Below are 21,079 nucleotides of genomic sequence, written 5' to 3'. Positions count from 1 at the left end.
GGGATGAAATTGAGACCGACTACATAGTGTATATGTAATACTACTAGACATAACTCGTGCCTCCGACACAAACTCTTCAGTTGAAAACTTTACGCATTATAAAGTAGTACACCATTTAAAAAGAAAAAAATCTAAGAAATAGAAAAATCCATGAATAACTAACCAAAAGTTACCCGTAAACTTATGTTAGAGTTCATACCTAAAGAAAATTTGAGAGATTAAATTTCGACCAGGAGAATATTAAGACGAAGGGTCTTAAACGGAGGCAAAATTAATGAGAGAACTCCAAGAAGAATTAGGGAGGAAGGGGTTTGGCGGTTCAGCTGAGAGAAAAAGAGAAACAAATATGAGGAATAAATGAAGAGGTTTTGCGGAAGAGAGAAATAGAGAGACGGGGCGATAAAATTAAAGATTGAGAAGTTTGAGTGGTAGCGCCTGTGGGAAGAGAATCATATTCAATTTGGGGTCCTTTGAAATGCCTAGATTCAAAGAGAAAGACTGTCATACGTCTACGTGGCTCCCGAGTCAACATCTTGGAGCCTTAATTTCATCATATATTCATAACCATTATCTTTTGTAATATAGAAAAATGGACGGACGAATTTGTCAAACGAAAAATTAATTTACATACGTGTATTGTTACGGTTTTAGAGAGAAATCTATTATATAAAACGCAAAGTTTTTTGCTGACTGGGACAAGCCGAAAGACAAATCCTGCCGTCCGTTGTCTTTTTCGTCAAATCTTAGACATTATATCAATTACCTACCACAAAAAAACGATATTTGTTCACCCACCGAATAAAACAATCTTTAAGTTGTTTGTTACCTACCTAATAGTGATACATTTTGGACGTATGTTTCATTTCAGCTCAAATGAGGGTCATTAAATTCTATATACATCTCATTAATTCATTGACATGTCCTTCAACATGACTAATCCAAACGGCCCTTTCACTAAAAGACCCTTCCACTAAAAGACCCTTCAGTCAACAACACCTCTAAACCCACTCTAAATCATCTATATTCTAGCTTTAGTCATCATTTCCCTCATTAATCAAATCCATTTAGCACGTCCATCCCCATTCATTGGATCCCTTTCCTCATTAATCATGCGTTTCTTTCTTATATCTCCCCCTTCATCTTAAATTTTCAATTGATAAAGATTTCAGTTACAAATTCCTCAACCCATCTCATCCTTTAAAAAAAATTCAATCCTCATCAACAGTCCAATTTCAGTTACAAATTCGAGTCTCTATCACGCTCTCTTGCAATTCCTTAAATCTCTCTTTAGAAGAAACAAAGTCGTTGATTAGATGTATCCATTGAGGTCTTCAACTTATGTATGCATTAAGGTGTTAGTTTGATTGTGTTTTTACTATTTTGATAATCTCAAACTCTTCGGGATATTTCTCAACTTGATGCAGTTGCAGGTTCAATCATTGGTTCCTTTCAGCCTATGAATTTCATGTAAGTAAATTGGCACCCAACCCCAAAAACTCTTATTTCTTTCATATTTTGCCTCTTGTTTTAATGTTTATATTATCTTATTGGTTAAGATTCTAACTGGGTTGGTAAATTAGATACTCAAATCCATTTTGCAGGTTATTTGTTCGGTTTGTGACACTGAGGATCATGTACTTATTAGGTGTATTTTCATTCAGGTATATCATTTCTCACTTTCTTTGTTTTATAAGTTCAAAACATTTTGCAGGTTATTTGTTCGGTTTCTGACACTGAGGATCGTGTACTTATTAGGTGTATTTTTATTCAGGTATATCATTTTCTCACTTTCTTTGTTTCATAAGCTCAAAACTAACCATAAAATAATCTCGGATTTTGCATTTGAAATATCTTGAGTCTTTGGTTTGAGTAGTGTATTAGAACCTTTCGATACTGAGAACAAGTCTGCCCCTGCAAGTTGTTATACACAACCAAAATTAAACGAAACTCCGTTCAAGACGTGTATAGATTGACAGTGATGTAATGAGACGTCTATGTTGTTGAGTACAAAAATGTGTAAAAATAACCAATGGAGATTGCATTGGCTCAAGAAGTGTTGTCGAGGTTGTATTTGTTTTATTATAAGTTAATTATTTGTACTGAAGGAATTGGTTTTAGACTACCTCCTTGGCACATTTGTGTCTGGAAGAGAATGACTTCAATGAATTTGAGGACTTGACTTCACAATAACATCATCTTTGGCTTCACCCGACTTATAAACATAGGTAGCATTACATACAAATATTTTTATTTCCATCTCTTTCTTTACCTTGTGTCTTTGTGCTTTTTCCGCACGCATTCCGCTTCAAGAATTTGAAAAGCCATGTGTTTAGAAGCATGACCAGAAATAGTAGAGGCATGAAGCATGCATATGAATTGACGATTGATTTTGAATTAGTGTGTGCGAAAATGTCTCATCTGTCGCCCATGGGGGTTCCACCTCCGTCTTATTGAGTTCTCAAACAATGAATTTGAAACACGGCACGATAAAAGTAACTTCATGTTGTTAAGAGTGCAACTATATAACTCAAAATTAGTTGTCAAGATTTTCTCTTTAGTCTTTACTGCATATACTATTGATTTGAATTAGATGTGTGGGCAAATGTCTCCTCTGTCTGCCCGTGGGGGTTCCACCTCCGTCTTATTAAGTTCTCAAATAATGAATTTTAAATATGGCACGCATATCAGTAACTTCATGTTGTTAGGAATGCAAATATATTTGTCAAGAATCTCAAGATTATGCTCTTTACTGCATATACTTGTAAATGGGACTTTGCATCCAGAAGCTTAGTAATTCAGGTTCATACCCATTACTATCAAGAGTTTAAGGATTCTTCCTACATGTGATGGTGGAAGTGAACACCAAATTATCCAGGAAGTCGTTATTGTCACTGATACTATATGTGATTTTCTTTCGTAATTTGCTACTTTTCTGATTGTTGATAGGTTTGAGTGTTGCCTATTAGTTTTTAGGAATTAAAATTCTCATCTTTTATAATATTCTTTAGTTGTCATTTTGTTAGATCACATGAAATTACTCCAGCATTGTTGTCCTAAATCTATTTAATTTAGTTTTTTACTTAATTAATTTGCAATGTGAGTTTCTAATGTTGGGGCGCTTGAGATTGGACATAATTAAATTTTTAAGCATTCGATCGACTAAACTGTATATGAGGTTTTTAGATGATGTTTATCCTTGTGGTTCTGGTATAAGACTTGTTAATTCTCTTATATGAATAATTCCAGCAGACTCGCCAAATTGGATTTCGTTTTTTTTATGATGATAATTTGAATTTACAATTTGCACCAAGTGTAATAATTACGACAAATTTACATGTTGAAAATGTGAGTTTATTATTATCTTCCGGGGTTCTTTAACAAAATTGTTTCACGTTTCTTTCTTTTTCAACATTAATTTTTTCGTATTCAAATTTTATCGTGCCGAAGGCACGGGTTATATCTAGTTACAAATAAATCTTAATCAGATGATTTTATATGCCCAATTTTTTCTCTATTCAATCTCTCTTGCTGAAAATGAGAATGATGAACAAATTAAAAAAAATACTTCTAATGGATAATCGAAGTGTTGAAAGCTTGTCAAAAAGAATGGAAGAAGACAAATTTATTTGATGTATCAGTCTAAAACTATGTCCGGCTTAGAACTTATTGTGAACCAATTTAATGTGTTGTAATTATATCTTAATGCATTATTATTGTTCATGCACTAATACACATATAGCCATGAACTAGAATACCACTTATCTTAGACCTCAACTCATCATACCTCTTAACTCATTATAAGAATTTCAACAAAAAAAAAACTCGTTGTAAGTCAACTTTAGGGCATATGATGAACCATTGACAAAATTTAAAAACTTGGCTAACACGCAAGAGTTCCACTTTCACCCTTTCATTCCAAACATTTCTTTGTAATACACTCCATTGATAACTTGAATTAGAGTTTCAATCTTAAACTAATCCATAATTACAATGGTGTTCTGCCGACTCGACCGACTCAGTCTGTCCAAGGTCAAGCACGACATCATAAGACGTACGATATTGTTATTTTATATCAGTTAGAAATCCTAAAAAGGTAAAACAGTTATGGTCTAACAAAAAAAAGTAGAAGATGGTAATGCCACGAGAAAGTACAACGAAAATTTTTCAACAAGAAAATAAAATAAAGAGAAAAAAAAAGTTATCAAACAAATTGAGAAAAAAAAAGTGAGGGAAGTTTCTCCTCTTATAACATCCAATACTAAAGCCGAGCTCTTTTTGGAATTAGAAAATAGGCATGATATTTCTCGTGTAGGATTTTGATTCCGTTACTTATAGTGATCTTTTGATTTATAACATCCAATACTAAAGCCGAGCTCTTATAACAAAAAAAAAAGTAGAAGATGGTCGTGTTACTTATAGTGATCTTTTGATTTATAAAAGAATTTAATTTGGGCATTTCCTAACACTAATTGAATTGAGTGCCAAAAGACAAATTCCAACTTAAAATTTTGGTGTTTTGCACTTATTTGCCATTATTGGCATGCTCTTAATAAGTGAATTACTATGAAGTGTAAAGATTTGGTTCACCAAAAAAAAATTAATGGTGTGTTTGGTTGCAGGATTCCTAAGTAGGATTCCTATCAAAAGTGGGATTTAGTAGGAATCATGAATCCTTGGTCTGTTTGGCTACCAAGAATCCTAGGACTCTTGAATCCTAAGGATTCTTAATTCCAAAAATTGTATTGGACCAAAATCCCACCTTACCCCCTAGGATTTGCTAGGATTTTGGATTAATGAACCTAAGTTTCAAACTTAAAATCAACAAAAAAATATTTCCTTCTACAAAATCATTATTTATTTTCAAAATCATTATTTTTTTCAAAAATCATATTTTTTCTAAAGACTTTTAAAAATACTCAAATAATAATAAATCATAGGATTCTTAGTTGCCAAACAAGCCAAAAAATATTACTAGGATTCATGAATCCGTGGAATCATAAATTCCAAGGACTCATGAATCCGCGGATTCATGATTCCGCCATCCAAACACACCATAAGTGTAAAGATCAAACAACTTACTATTTTTTTTTGTTGAACTTACTAGTTTGTACAAAAAGTTTGAAGTTTCTTCGTTAAAAGGAGAATAGTCCTCTATAAGATCACAAACAACGAAACAACAAACACAACCGACGAGCTTCATCTCGGTTATGTGAATGTACATAAAGATAATCTCTACTAGTTTCAAATGACCTAATAAAAAAAATGTGTCCGAGGATGCAACTCCTAACTTCTTCATGCTCTTATTGTTCGTTCATTCAAGTATTTTTTTTAACAACAACACTCAAGTTGAAAAAAAAATTAAATATTTTGAGTTCACCGTTTAATGACCAGTCGAACCACTAATTTACTAGGGAACTTGTGATGACAATCTTAGTGGCTTGCTTGATAGTTGATAATTAGAGACTCTGTCTGGCTATTAAAATAAAATGTATTTATTTGTGACTTGTGAGCCCTTTATATTAGTATACAATAAGAAGCATAAATAATTAGATGCTTCTTGTGAAGAATCTTAAAAAAAAATTAAACCCAATTATCTTTCCATTATTCCTTTGATTATCATTAATCTCTACCAATGCCTAAAATATAATTATATATCAAAGGAACCACTAAAATTAATATAGTATAGAAAATAGACTCGAACCACGTTGTATCGTTTCGTTAATGATTGAGATTGAGTCATTTCATACTAAGTATCGAATAAATTAATACGCTTAGAGGTCATTTAAGCCTTTATTATGAAATTATCATAACTTTAGGTTATATAAAATGGTGTTTGTGGTTAAGTTTGAACTAAACTTGGATTATTCTTGTAAGAGAATCACTAAACTATCTAGTCCAGAAACATGAGACGGGTGAAGTTTCTTAGAGACCATCAAACTACTCGAAGAAAGAAGGTGTTTCTTGGTTTAGAAGATATTTAATTGCATTCAAACTACAACTCTGTGAAAATAATTTAATTTTACACTATGTCCTGAAATTCTAAGAAAATAATATTTATGAAAAAAATTACTATGAAAGTAAAATAGTTAACTAATTTGTTTTTGTTGTTTAAAAAAAAAAACCTAATTTGTTAGTATAATTGATTGAAGATATTATACTACACCCTCTGAATAAAAGCCAAAATTGTTGTAGACAAATGTCCTCATCAATCAACAGAGATGGGATTGATTGCTTGATATGAGAAGGTTGGGGAGCTGGAGTGCTGGACATACTCGAATGTAAGCCCTAATTAAAGCTGGTCCTACACTTCCAACTAATGAAGAAGCTTTTTCAGTATTGCAGTGCTTATTTTAAAACGCAGAGTACTTCTTTGTCACTCACTCAGTCACTCTTGGATGCTCCTCGAATAACGTTCCACCACTATAACAGGGTCATTCTTAAGGCGCCTATGAAGGTGCTATCGGGCCAATTCTATTGCACTCCCAAAGATTTGCACCAAATTCCTTTTGACTCCCCATGGGGCAAAACTTGACTCTCTCCGTCTCTCTCCTCAGTCTTTCTTCTCTTGGACAAGTGAGATGGAGAGATAAGAAAACGTCTAAGAGAGAAGAGGACGGAGAAAAATAGTGGTGGTGATCGGAAGTGATAGAGGTGAAGGTGAAGACGATGATGAAGTGAAAGGTAAATGAAGAATATAAGAGCTAGGTGAAGAAAAATCATGATGCTTACAGATTTTTTTTTGTTGAAGGATGATGATCAAGCACTTATTGGGTCAAATGAAGTTGACCAGAGTCAATCTCCTATATATAAACAACCTAAACTTAATGGGTTATTTCTCTGATGGCTCCCAACTTTGTGACCAGCTTCCCGCCTGGCCCCTACTTTACGAGAAATACCCATATGGCCCCCTTCCGTTATAACACCGTCACTCTCTCTCTCCTCCATCATGTTTTCTCTCTCTGCCAACTCACGCCACATCATCTGTTACGCCACCTCATCACCTTCTCCGGCAGAGGTCGCCGGTCAGCGACCTTCAAATATTAAAAAAAAAATTATTTTTTTTAAATTTTCTCTCTCCTCTCTCTCTAGAATTTTTTTTTCCCTCATCCTCTCTCTCTAAAACTCCGGCGAAGAGAAACCCCTTCGCCGGAGTTTTAGAAAGAGAGAGAGGAGAGAGAAAATTAAAAATAATTTTTATTTTTTTTTAATATTTGAAGGTCGGTCGGCGACCTCTGCCGGAGAAGGTGATGAGGTGGCGTAACAGATGATGTGGCGTGAGTTGGCAGAAAGAGAAAACATGATGGAGGAGAGAGAGTGACGGTGTTATAATGAAAGGGGGTCATATGGGTATTTCTCGTAAAGTAGGGGGCCAGGCGAGAAGCTGGTCACAAAGTTGGGGGTCATTAGGGAAATAACCCAAACTTAATTAATGGGACACCTATACGTGACGTCGTGACCAACTCATCTTTTTGGATATCCAAATTGTCTAACGTGTTTTCTCAGACATTTCAAATCGTCCATGGTGCTTTGAACGGGGTTAGAGCATCTCACCCAATCTTAAGAACGTTGAGTGCTACACAAGATTTTTAGATTTTTTTTTTGAATACTTTCCAATGCAACACCTAGTTTGAAATCTAAGATAATGTAGGAGTAGTTAAATAAAGATATCTCTATTTTCACTATCTAAGAGCATCTCCAATGCAAAACTAAAAAAACTCTAATTAGTTTATGTGTCAAGTCTCAATTGAGATTCTCTTCCCTATATTGTTATATTCAGTGTTTCCAAGAGCATCTCCAATACAAAACTAAAAAAAACTCTAAATATCCTAAGTGTCAAGTTTCAAGTGAAGATCTCTGAAGTTTCTCTTTCCTATTTGGCCATACAGAGATCTTCAATTTCAAAGACTTCTCCAATGCAACTGTCTAAATCCTATATATTTACTAATGTGGAATTTCTTTATCTGATTTACAAACTACACAAATTAAAAATTAAAAAAACGTGGAGATGAAGATTGAACATGATTTTTCTTGTTGATCTCCAATGCAACATTCTAGGTTTTATTGTTTTATTTTGGAAATGATAAAAACATGAAGGAGAGGTAGCTAAGATTCTTTTTGCTGAAGAGTAGTTTTGGTTTCTGTTACTACCAATTTAATATCATCTTATGTACCCAAAACTCTTTTCTGCGTGATATTGTTTGAGATCTAACCCTGGGGTTGGGTAGCTAGATGATCGTGTGGAAGCCATAAATGAATAAAGCAGCTTCTTATATTGGTCTGGTTCTTCTCTGTTTTAGGCTTCAAATTTAGTAGGAGTGTTATTTCTCTTTCTTTCTTGTATTCTTCAACACTTATTTAATTATTTCGAGGTTGAATGAAACATTGGAGAAGAATGGGATGACCGGATGAAGATGGCCTTGAATTAGATTCTATTAAGCAGTTGGGTATTATAATTGAGACGGTTTTATTATTTAAGTATTTTTAAAATTTCAAATATTCAATAATACCGAGGTGGCACTTAGAGATATCTCAAGAGGAGACTCTAGAAGTAGAGTGTCTTCTTGAGATATCTCTATTCAACCACCACCGTGTCATCGTTGAGATTTTAGTTAAGTTTTGCATTGGAGAAGATTTTTAGAAAAAAGTTCTAATAATCTCACGTGACACTCAGAATTTCTAAGATTGAGTGCTGCATTGGAGATGCTTTAATTCAAGTCTTTCTTCAGTGCAACACTAAAAAAACTATAATAGTTACACATGTCACACATACACTTGATAGAAAAAACAGTAGTTTAGAAAGAAAGACTTTCAATTTGTCTTAAAATTAAATTTGAAAACTAGGATACTTAAGACTCTCAAAGAGATATCGAAAATAGAGTTTGTAATTGAGACATCTTAAAATTAAATGCTTCCACATCATCTTAAGATCTCAATTGAGTTTTGCATTGGAGAACTTTTTTTAAAGAAAAAACTCTAAAATCCAAGGTGACATTTAAATAGTGAAAATCGAGTCTTTCATTCGATTGGATATGCTCTAAAAATGAGGATCTCAATTGGAACTTGACACATAGGACAATTAGAGATTTTCTTGAGTTTTGTTGCATTGGAAATGCTCTTAATTTAAAATTTTTGCAGATTTATTCTTTTTTCGAAAAAAAAGCCTTCCTCTTTTAATCTCTCTCTCTCATCCTCTTTCTATTTTTCCTAACTTCCAATGGAAAGTTAAATATACACAAAAGGTTCAGAAATAAGTTTCTCTTCCATGTTCTTTTCTCAAGCGAATGTCAATTTTCATGAGATCGAACCCACTCAGGCAACGAGAAAGATTTCTTTTCCATGACAAAAGTGAAAACTTGGGATAAAGGAACACACAAAAGAAAGTAAAAGCTTTTAAAGAGTTTTTTTCGAAAAAATATAAACAGAAGGTTCATAAGATTTTACCCATTATGTTTAAGGCACGTTTGAGTATCGAACTAATTATCATATTGATTGAGCATAGTTATGCTCTCTTAATATGAAACAATGTACCGCATATGTTTCTGACTTGGACTTTTTTTTTGTTGAAAGTTTCTTATTCGAACTTAACAAGCAAAAAGTGCTTTCCAATGTTAACAAAAATTACTTTTTGTTTAATAATAGAATAAAAGAGACGTGACTTTAAAGCAAAATGTCTCAAAAATTGTGTGATTTCATACCAAATGTTCAAATTGTCATTAAAATAACAAAATGAAGATCAAATTATATCGAAATATCCTTAAAAAATCATAGTATAAAATAACCATCAAATCAAAAATATAGTTTTTTTTTTTCACGATTTTTTATTATGTAAGCTAAAGAATTCTTTATGTTTTAAAAAAAAGAAAGCTAAAGAAATCATTCAACTAATAGTCAAGAACTAATGAGATATCTTTTTTTTTTTTTTTTGTTGAGAAACTAATGAGATATCTTATACTGTATATAAGTAAAACTCTACTGTCATGTCATCCCAATTAAACCTAAAAATTAGTTTATAATTGTCATAAATTTGTTGTACTACAAAAAAATTATACTCCATTTTATTTGTGAAAATGAATGGAAGAATTTCAAGCCCTCGCATTAGTTAGGATTTCAAGCCCTAACGAAACGTCAGACGCTTGAATCGCTACAATGGCACGATCAATTCCATCTCTCTAAAAAAACAACAATGGATTAATAACAAATTAGGTAACAAATTATAGCTACAAATTCAAAAGTAACAAAACAAAAGAATGATAAATCGAATACTCACGTAGTACGATACCGAACCTATGTACTGTTCTGGTCTATTGGATTTGTACAAAGCTGGGTTTTGTACAAACGGGTGAGATACTCTCTTGAACCAATGGTTATACTGAGCGCTTGCCTCCCACGGAGCCAAAGATACCTCCTTCGGTCTATCACTCATGTTTAGTAGGTGATCTTCCCAACGCCCCCAATAAGAAGCCACATTACCAAAGTTTTTAGAATCTCCATCCTTCGACACCTTTTTTGGTCGAATCGGTTCTTTAGGGATGACTTGAACCAACCCAAGTTGCCTTAACACCCTATCAGGGTGATAGGGCTCGGCAATATCGTTAACCGCGATGCAACCAGTGTAAAAAGAGTATTCAGGAAGTGGTAGTGCATCATCAGACGATAAGGGACGATATGGGTCCCAAATGACCTACATGATACAGACGTTTAACGAGTGATTCCTATAGCATACGTCAGGTATTATAGAACACAGGAAAAATTAATAAATAAAATACATACATCTCTCTCGGTCAGACCGTCCAATTGCTCACGAGTGCTTCCTAGAGCACATGCCTTGTTGCCTTTCAAGACGTGTTCCTCCCATTTATACATCCGGGGCACGTTAGATGTAGGATCATATTTTGGGTTGGGAACAGACACCCCAAGTTTGAAGTGTTCATCGATCCACGCCTACAAATGGAATGTTAAATACACATTTATTATTCGCTACTCTAAAATAATAAAGAAATAATTGAGAGACAAAAATAAATATGAAATTACCTGAAATAAAGTAAGATAACCAGCCAATTGATTTCCTCCCCTCGAAGCAAAACCAATCTGCCGATAAAGATAGGCAAGCGCCGCTGTTCCCCACGAGTAACTCGAAATATCATCTAAGTTCTTCAGATAACGTAGATAGAGAAAAGGAACCTTAGTTGCACTCTTATCAGCAAAAAGAGTACAACCAAAAAGATGCAAGAGGTATGCCCGTGCAACAGCATCTTTGACATGTTCGGGGTCATCCTCTTTCGACCCACTGCATTGCTCCCTCAACCACTTGAGCTCCACAGACTTAGATTTACCTAAGTGCAGTTTTACACCTTCGTAATCTAATTGTAAATAACGAGAGACTAGTAATGCATCTGGATCTTTTGTATCATCGTCATCGTCATCGTCATCGTCATCGTCATCGTTCAAATCTTCATCATCCGTCTTAGACAGAACAACGGGTTTACCTTCAATTGGAAGACCACATATGCGATACACATCCTCTAACGTGATCGTCATCTCCCCGAACGGCATGTGGAAAGTATTTGTGTCCTCGTACCACCGCTCTGTAAATGCCGAGATTAGAACACGATCTAGCTTGGTGTATGAATATTTGGCGATGTGGGCCAATCCCGTGTTCCGGACTCTCTCTCGAACACTTTGACACTCAGTTTCGAGGTCCCACCCATTCGTCTTCTTCAAAGCAGTACCCACAACTACGGCAGACGCATGGTTGTGTAACTTCAGCACCGGCCTCTCCTGAAAATAAAAAAGATATTGTTTTAGATTGATGATTAACAAAATTTTATCATAACTACTAAAATTAGAAAATAATATTTGCTTACCGGTTTGTTCCAAATCGTATAAGCAACATGATTCTTGAAACAAGGTAGAAGCGAACGATCTATCGGACCTCCAGAGTACGGGTCTGAAAATGAAGATGACCCCCCTACTTCTGTTTCTGCTGTCGAAATAGGAGGCTCTGTTTCGTTCTCATCTCCTTGCGTTCGTCGTTGCTTACGTGGTGCCATAATAACTTTTGAATAATACGCGTATGTGATGCACAAACAATAAATAATCAAAATATGTTTTCCTACTCTAAATTAATGAAGGAAAAATTAGACGTATCGCTACAAAAAAGGTCATTCAAAATAGGCACGTATCGCTACAAAAAAGGTCATTCAAATAATGAAGGAAAAATGATGAGAAAAATAAAGAAAGAAAAATATGAAAGATTAAAAAAAAAAAAAAAAAAAAAAAAAAAAAACTAAGGTCCCGGATCAGGTAATCCGGACCCTTTAAGTCCGGAACGGATTACCCAGTCCGTCACGGACTCAAAAGGGAGTCCGTTTCTTTGTACTAAGTCACGGATTAGCTGATCCGTGACTAGGAAGACACGGACGGACTGGACCAGTCCGTCCGAGTCGTTCCAGAACGTTCATAAACCTAGGGCAGTACACATGGGCATCAAACATTCACAAAAAATGCTCTAAATATGTTCGAAATTGAAGAATACAACATTCTAAACATGTTACAACACACTATTAACATCCCCAATCAATCAAACAACAAATTTATTCAAAAAAATTATAAAAGTTAGGGTTTTTGAACCAACCTTGAAGGAGTAATTGTAGCTTGATTTCAACTTCGTCTCCACCAAATGATTATTGATTCTAAGAGTTAGAGAGTCGAATGACTTATTCTCAGCAAAATTTGAGGGAGATTAGTGAGATTATGAGCGATTTGATGAGGGTAAAATTCGGTTTTGGGTGAGCTTAGAGAGAGAAAGTTTAAAATCCCCAATTTTGGATGGATTTTGTGAGAGATGGATGGAGGGGGGTTAGGGTCAACAGATAATAGACGGTGCCTACATACTTGAGTGGTGCCAACAGAGAATAGAGCGGTTGGGCGTGGTGCCAACAGAGATGGATGCTAACAGCTGTTTGGTCAGGTGCCTTTAGAAGCACCCTTAGAATTAAAGCTTGTAAGTTTACAATAATTTTTTAAATTAAAAGAAAACATTTTTAGTCTCATTTACCTAACCTAACTGAATTTATGAAGAGAGAGAGAGAGGAATAAGAATATTGATGAAGCAAATTATCAACTTAGATGATCATCCAACGGTCAGATCTTAAAGGAGATATTTAACCCAGATGAAACTGTTAAATCCTAAACTTCATAAACAATACATCTAGAGAGAGAGAGAAAGAGAGAGAGAGAAAGAGAGAGAGTGTGTTTTTTCTAGAGAGAGAAAGAGAGAGAGAGAGAATGTCGTGAAGGAAATCACTTCCACCTGTCTGTCTGTATTTTTATTAGTATTTTTCTTCTTCTTCATCTTCCTTGACTAACTTGATAATGGTGGCTGCGTTTAAGCAAACCCGGATTTGATTATAGTACGTACTTATAAAAATTGAGTAATACAGCGGTTATAGAGAGTTTTTAGAGAGAGAGAGAGAGAAAAACAAAGTAAGAGAGAGAGAATATCGAAAGACATTTCTTTCTTTATTGTTCATTTATTTATTTATGCCCTAGATCCATTTTCTCTCTTTTAGGGTTTCATTTTGTTCTTATTCCACGACTTTAATGTTTTTCTTCACCTCATTTTGTACATTAATCATACAAATTCCTCTTTCTTTCTCTTTCTATTCCTTGTAAATTCCACTTCTAAAGATTGAATTTTGCTATTGATTTAGGTTTTACAAAGATGGGTTTTGTAAGTTTTGGTTAAAATTGGTGAAAGATTGTTCAATTTTTATAGATTTTTTTTTTATTTGGGGGGAAATTATGGGTTCTGTTTGTTGTAAACCTAGTGCTGTTGAAGATGATAGTAAAGAAAGTAAATCATCAGTAACATCTGATTTGAGAGTACCAAGAGTTGTTCCAGCTACAAGAAGAGAAGAAGAAGCCATTATTAGAACTAGAGAAAGACCAAATAGTAGAGATGGAAATGGAAGGGTTATTGTGTTTGATAAGCAAGTAAGCGTTTCAACTAGGGCAAATACAGAGAATTTTGAGAGGAAGAAAGATACTAGAACTGAGTTTATATCTCTCAGTCATCCGGCTGCCGGAAGTATTCCTAAAGCTATAGAAGGGGAACAAGTTGCGGTGGGTTGGCCACCGTGGTTGGTGGCTGTGGCTGGAGAAGCTGTTAGAGGATGGGTACCACGTCGTGCTGATTCTTTTGAGAAAATGGACAAAGTACTTTTCTCCCCTCTTCTTTTGATTTTCCTATTGACTTGGTCTTCTTTTTTTACCATTTTGATTGTTGAAAATTTGAGCAAATATTTGATCTTTAGTGTGTGGGTAGGTATGTGGTTTCATCTCTCTCTCTTTCTCTCTCTGTAAGCTCTTTGTATCGAATTATTGTGATTTCAATTTCGGAACTCAAGTCAAGTAACATTCTACTTTGTGTTAAGAGCTTATAGCCTTATAATAACTTTCTAAGAATTTTTGTACCAACTCGTTTCTCTAGTTGTCGAAGAGTCTTTGAGTCATATATTAAGTCATAAGTTCTTTCCACTTTTAATCGGTCAAAGTTCAACTACCCTCGCTGATTGAACCAAATTCCAAGGTTTGTAATTTGAAAAGGAAAACAATTTATGTTTTCACATGTACAATTCGAAAACTCATTAATGAAACACAAGCTCGTATATGAAACTTTGGGAGTGGCTCACATTGCACTTGTTGATGGCAAAGCAGTGAAATATTTCTGCAGGTAAAGCGCATCTACGAGAAGCATTTTGAGCAATTTTTGTTGATATTGAATCAGAGGAATCATGTTGATGTTTCCTAATAAAAATATCAGTTCTTGTTTGATTCTACATTACTTTTTCTTACTTAAAGCTCTCATGGTAGTAGGTGAAATTTCCAAAAATGGGGAATGAGTATCCGGTTGTTTTTTTAATATCTTTTGCTCTTTGCATAGGTGAATATAGATTGGTTTCGTATATTAGATTTTCTCTTATTAGTTTTATTCTCTAGTTGAAGGATCTTTTCTCTTTCCTTCTAATGAAGTATCAATTTTGCAGATCGGGCAAGGAACCTATAGTAACGTTTACAGGGCACGTGATCTTGAGAATGGGAAAATTGTTGCATTGAAGAAAGTGCGCTTTGATAACCTGGAGCCTGAAAGCGTTCGTTTTATGGCAAGAGAAATTCATATTTTGCGTAGACTTGATCACCCAAATATTATAAAACTTGAAGGTCTAGTAACATCTCGAATGTCTTGTAGCTTATACCTTGTTTTTGAGTATATGGAACACGATCTTGCTGGACTTGCTTCTTTTCCAGGCCTCAAGTTTACAGAATCACAGGTAATCAATATGAAGCAGCTTAGTGGTAATTCTTCTTCTTCTTTTTTTTTTTTATTAAGAAATTTGAATCTGAAAGATTATTTTTATGCGTATTTGCATATTCTACATGGGTTGATGCACTTTTTTATATATCTTTAATAGAATCAGATCTTAAAACAAGTATTTCTTTCAAGTTCAAAAAAATTTTGTTGGTAAAGGCTTATGCATCTGAGATGGCCATTTGGTTAAAGACCTAATTCAAGTAGATCCATAAATGTAACGCCCCAAGCCTTAGCAGTTGCCGAGGACGGCTCTTCGCCAAGGACAAAACCCCGTACCTGTGTGAGGTGGTTAAAGCGGGGACAATATCGGCAACTGCTAAGGCTTGGGGCGTTACAATAAACGAATACAAATCCTCGACGTTTAACATCCAAAATGAAGCCATTTCAGATTTTACTTTTAGAAAAAACAATCACTACCCTACTACTTGATAATAGAATTTGTAGGCCATAAAGTGTGCCGGTTATGTCCGCATTTCTCTCACATTCAGTCATGGCTTTAAGGTTTTAGTTTGGTTTGTCAGGTTAAATGTTATATGCAACAATTGCTTCGTGGACTTCATCATTGTCATAGCCGCGGGGTTCTTCATCGTGATATAAAGGGTTCTAATCTTCTAATAGACAACAGTGGCATTTTAAAGATTGCAGACTTTGGTTTGGCAAGTTTTTATGATCCTCATCAAAATCAACCACTAACAAGTCGTGTTGTGACTCTCTGGTATCGTCCACCTGAGCTTTTACTTGGAGCTACACATTATGGAATAGCTGTGGATATATGGAGTGCTGGATGCATACTTGCAGAACTATATGCTGGCAAACCTATCATGCCTGGGAGAACAGAGGTACCTTGTTTGTGCATGGCAATTTTTTTTTTCCTTTTATGTGCCTGTGTTTCTTGTGTTATGGAATTAAGGTACTAATTTAAGCTTTAATTATTTTATATATTATATATATATAAGATATTTAACATAAAATAGTAGTTGGGTTTTTGTTAATTATCCGATCAAATACTGCTTATCTGAATTCAGTAAGAACTGTATCTAATGACAAAATTCGAACTTGAACCAATATTTGAAAATCTCAGATAATGTTCTACTAAACAAATATGAGTTTGCATATAATTTTGGATTCTCGAATATCCATTAACAAGCTTGTCATAAACCACTGTTGACATTGACTTCCTTTGTGTATTTCCTTTTGCCATCAACACCGTTTCTAAGTTTGTGTCCTTGCCTCTCTAGGTGGAACAGCTACACAAGATCTTCAAGCTTTGTGGTTCACCATCTGAGGATTATTGGAAGAAGTCAAAGTTGCCACATGCGACCATTTTCAAACCACAACAACCTTATAGACGATGTGTTGCAGAGACATTCAAAGACTTTCCTGCTGCAGCACTAGGTCTCATGGAAACACTGCTTGCAGTAGATCCAGCGGATCGTGGAAGTGCAATTTCTGCTCTCAAGAGTGAGGTATGAACTGATTCTTCGAGGGAAACTATATATTCACGTTTATCTAATCTCGGTCGGAAGTTATTAATATATTAGCAATGTGACCGTCTTACGTTCTCTTCTTTCCCTTCTGAGATTTTAGATTTGAATTTAATGGTACTCCACGGTTTCTGACGTGGAAAGTTATGAGAAAATGAACAAATTTGAAAGATTAAAAGCAGAAAAGAAAAAATTGGAAGTATTTCAGTAAAAAGTATGAAAAACAAGGAATGAAATATGATTTCCACATAGAGTATTAAGGTTCTATCAAGCAAGGTGTAGACAAAGTCAAATGGAGCTCTTGTTGAGTGGGAATAATCGTTGGCTATAGATCTAGTGGAATATATGTGGTACTTCTGTATGCAATTTCGAAAGAAGCCAAATTGAAGAACAGTTGAAAAAGTTTTGCAAATTTATTCTTTTTGAAAAGGTTTCTCACATTATACTATCATAGAATCTCATTCTCTGCTTTTTTCAAGTTAAGGAGATTGTGTTTTAGAACTCATTATCTGGAAGTATGCCAAATACTATTCTTGGGCTAGTTAACAAAGATATATTGTTTGACAGGGTGGATATCCTGTCCAATTATGACTGAGATGGAAAGTGAGAGCAACCGTTTCTAGGAACTGTTGTGTTGGTTATTAAAAATGACTGAATGTCTAAACAGTTTATCACATGGCATTCACCTCCCAAGGATTAAACAAAGTTACGTTTGGTGGACTAGGTGGAATCTTTTCCAAAAGCAGCAGTTCTAGTCAACATCTCTATCGTGTATTTAGCTCACAGGCAGAAACAGATAATATGTTTGAAAATATACTTGAGCAGTAAGCTTGCAATAATCTATAAGATATGGCGACTTTGGTCTGTATATAGAAAGTCAACAAGTATAAGCTTATTAAGTTTCAAGAAAACGAATATATGCTTATTGGAGATTTCTAGTTATCGTAAGCATTATCTGACTAACCCTTTTGTTCGAATTATTTTGATCGTCATCGTTACTATTTTCTGTAGGCAATTAAATATGTTTTTGCTGTCCTTATATGGCTATTTGTTATTCAGCACGGCTTCCTGTTTTTCTCCTGCTGCTTGTTCAATTCTGATATATTTCAGAGGAAGCAATTTTTTCCCGGTTTTGTTCTAATAGTTTTATTTTCACAGTTCTTTACAACAAAACCACTTCCTTGTGATCCTTCAAGCCTGCCAAAGTATCCTCCTTGCAAAGAGTTTGATGCGAAAGTAAGGGATGAAGAATCAAGAAGGTGCACATGTTACTCTTCATTCGATGATTATATGTTTTGTTAAAGTTATTCTAATATAGGGAGTTTGTCTATGAATTGGAGAATACTAGTTTTCTTTGTTTTAGAGATCAAATCTTCGCTGAAGCTTCTGTTGACGCATTTACATCAGCCTAGCTTTCAATATTGTCTGATTCTGACGGCATAGTGGCATACGACGTTCTAAACTAATAAGATTCTGACTAAAAAAAGTTTTATACAAAGAATACCAATAAGGAATCAAATGCAACGTTTCTGTACATATTTAAGTCTTCTAGCTAGTAATTTTGTATTAGTTTTGCATCATTGTTTTGTTATGCCGTAAAAGTAGAAACAAGAATTGCCTTTCCATGTGATTGCTTTAAAGTTTAAAATCTACAATGACTTAATTCTCTGACCTAGATTCAACATTCTGCTTTCTTCATTTTGTTACTTTGCAAGGACTACCTCCTTGCGTCTTTTCTATATTCTATACTAATATGGCATGATTTTCATTCTTATTCATAGCTTAGAAGTTAGAACCTCTATGACTATGAAGATCATATTGATATCGATTAGATAATTGATACTAACAGGCAAGCAGCAGCTGGAAGCAAGGGACAGAGGCCTGATCCTGAAAAGAAAGGATCAAGGGACTCAAGGGCACTTCCCGTACCTGACGCCAATGCAGAGTTAGTTGTCTCAATGCAGGTAAGTTACTGTCTTTATACTTTTAAACAAGTGAGCTATCTGATTTCTATCTTTGGGTTTTTTTTTTCGTAGTCCTAACTCCTAAGATACAATTGAACATGATCCTTTACTTGTAGTTGTTCAAATTTGTTGTGATGTTCATAACATAATTTTACTAATTGTTTTTTTCTTGTACTCATCAGAGAAGACAAAGTCACTCCAGCTCTAAGAGCCGAAGTGAGGTATTCAACTCCCACCCAGAAGAAGTTGCTTCGGGCTTTCCTATTGACCCACCTAGACAATCACAAGCCCTTCAAGAACAAAGTAAAGAACCCCAAGGGAATGTTCCTAGGAGAGCTTCACATTCAGGACCATTGATTCACCGTGCAGCATGGGCAAAGGCTGCGAAAATCCCTGATGATGCTCCAAAGGTTTCAACCGGAGCTGATTTGTCGACCTTGTCTAGTTTAGTTGCAGCTAGAAATTTGTTATCTGATGATCGTCGAGAAAAATCTAATTCTTCACAAGTGGATGCTAAAAAACTGGTTAGGTTTCCGGGATCATTCAACGACATTTCTGATTCCAAAAAACAGGATTATTACAGACATCCTGATCAGGGTGTATCAGGTTCTCATCAAAAAGGCGGAGGAACAAACAACAAGGACCAAGTTCTGGTAAGTGTCCGGGATAGATGATAAAGAAAGTACTACATTTCCTTCTCATCCAATTTTACTTAAAACCAGGGTGGTGTGATTCTCTGAATCTGATTTGCCTTAACCTAACTTGTCTGAATTTAAGTCTTCAATGTCTGACTTGTCACAATATTGATTTGATATTATTTCAGTCAAGGGCTCTTAGTTTAGACTTATTTTTTATCTGATTAAATGGATCCAAATTCAGCCTGAGTCCATTTAGACGAGTCAAGTCGCACAAGAATATTCTGAAATGTAATTCGAGGCAACCCAGTACTCAGAGTCCGATTTTAAATCTGACTTTGAAATACCACCTAAATCTAGGTTAATAAGAAAATGGAACATCTCCCGGTGTCTTAATGTGTTTAATATCTTATTACTTGCTAACTGTCTTTTCTTCTTTTTAATGTTCAGCAGGGCTATGGGTCAAGAGGCCACAAGATCCATTATTCTGGCCCTTTAATTGTTCCAACAGGTAACATGGATCAGATGCTCAAGGATCACGACCGACATGTCCAAGAAGTTGTTCGACGGGCACGAATAGACAAGGAAAGAGTCAGAAGAGTTCAAGATGGTGAAAGAAGCAACCAAATGCCTATTCATTCAATACGCCCATCTAGCCGTGGAATTGTATAAAGAAGCCCACGAGGAAGGTCCAGTAGAGCTCTTCTTCATGGACATATCGAGATATAAAGAGTACGTACAAAAGAAAGTGTCAAGTCGGCAAATCGGGTGAGATTTTAGCTCATTGTAAGGAAAGTCTTGTTTTTATGTATAGGCGTTGATGTAAGAGGGCTAGAAAATGTTGTGGTGGTGGTGGGCGACTCCATTAGAGGAGCTTACTGGATAATGATTCTCTTCAGTTCTGCAACTCAGATCAAGAATCATGGTTGGATCTTGTTGTAGCAACTCATGTTATTAAAGAGGTAAGCAATCTAAGTAAAAAAATTTTACTTGCATATATTTGTCAGAAGTTCTTATTTAGCATCATCAAGAGTTCCATTTTCATACCTAAATTCCAGCTTAGGTCCTGATCTTGTACTATAAACAGAACTGCTAAACCCTTATCGTGCACAACTGAAAAGAGGTGATGGAGTTAACAAGATTCGCACTTGCCTGGTGCCGAGGCACCCCAAACATAGCACCACCCGTTGGGAACCTCCTCTCATTAGCCAAATTCGCGAATAAGCGACGAAAAACATATAAGAAGCTTATATGTACAAAATGGGTGAACTTTGAGGCTAAAATAAATACGTTCCCTAAATCTATCTTGATTGAGGAAGTCTTTACACCTTGAGACATTTTACGATGTCCCAGCTGCGGTGCGACTCTAATAAACAATGATACACTTAGAGAGTCTCAAGTAGACACTCTCATTTTAGAGTTTCTCTCTAGACACTTTATAATAAATGTGTTCACGTCATATTAGAGTGTCTAATAAAGTGTTCCATTGGAGATGATTTTTTAACAAAAATTCCAAAAAGTCTATATGGCACTCTAAGTGTTAGACATTGAGTGTCTCATTGGAGATGCTTTAGTCACCACCTACCTAGTAGAGGCATTTTGGGGGCTTCTGGAGCCTCAACC

General features: G+C 35.1%; 1 protein-coding gene and 1 long non-coding RNA gene across 3 annotated transcripts; both read left to right on the top strand.

Moving 5' to 3' along the window:
* The first annotated feature begins 1,063 nt into the window (after positions 1-1,063).
* On the top strand, positions 1,064-1,702 carry LOC147560142 (uncharacterized). The gene is made up of 3 exons (XR_015233683.1): positions 1,064-1,340; positions 1,425-1,467; positions 1,602-1,702. It is a non-coding gene; the product is annotated as an uncharacterized LOC147560142 (long non-coding RNA).
* An 11,357-nt stretch (positions 1,703-13,059) lies between these two features.
* On the top strand, positions 13,060-20,451 carry LOC147560141 (putative serine/threonine-protein kinase At1g54610). 2 transcript variants are annotated; one of them, XM_086662209.1, is made up of 8 exons: positions 13,060-14,217; positions 15,048-15,332; positions 15,895-16,212; positions 16,612-16,839; positions 18,016-18,116; positions 18,707-18,821; positions 19,004-19,474; positions 19,907-20,451. In XM_086662209.1, the coding sequence occupies exons 1-8, from the start codon at positions 13,804-13,806 to the stop codon at positions 20,126-20,128; spliced, it is 2,154 nt and encodes a 717-aa protein (XP_086518335.1). In that variant the 5' UTR covers positions 13,060-13,803; the 3' UTR covers positions 20,129-20,451. The 2 variants fall into 2 exon arrangements, with proteins under 2 accessions (XP_086518335.1, XP_086518336.1); XM_086662210.1 differs by having other exon boundaries at positions 13,079-14,217; positions 19,910-20,451.
* Positions 20,452-21,079: the final 628 nt, after the last annotated feature.

The sequence above is a fragment of the Eschscholzia californica genome, unplaced genomic scaffold (genome assembly GCF_041429995.1).
Source record: "Eschscholzia californica isolate CP2 unplaced genomic scaffold, dmEscCali1.0.p SCAF_2, whole genome shotgun sequence".
Classification (NCBI taxonomy): Eukaryota; Viridiplantae; Streptophyta; class Magnoliopsida; order Ranunculales; family Papaveraceae; genus Eschscholzia; species Eschscholzia californica.
The sequence above is the reverse complement of the archived record's forward strand: the minus strand, read 5'-3'. Positions and strand labels throughout refer to the sequence as shown.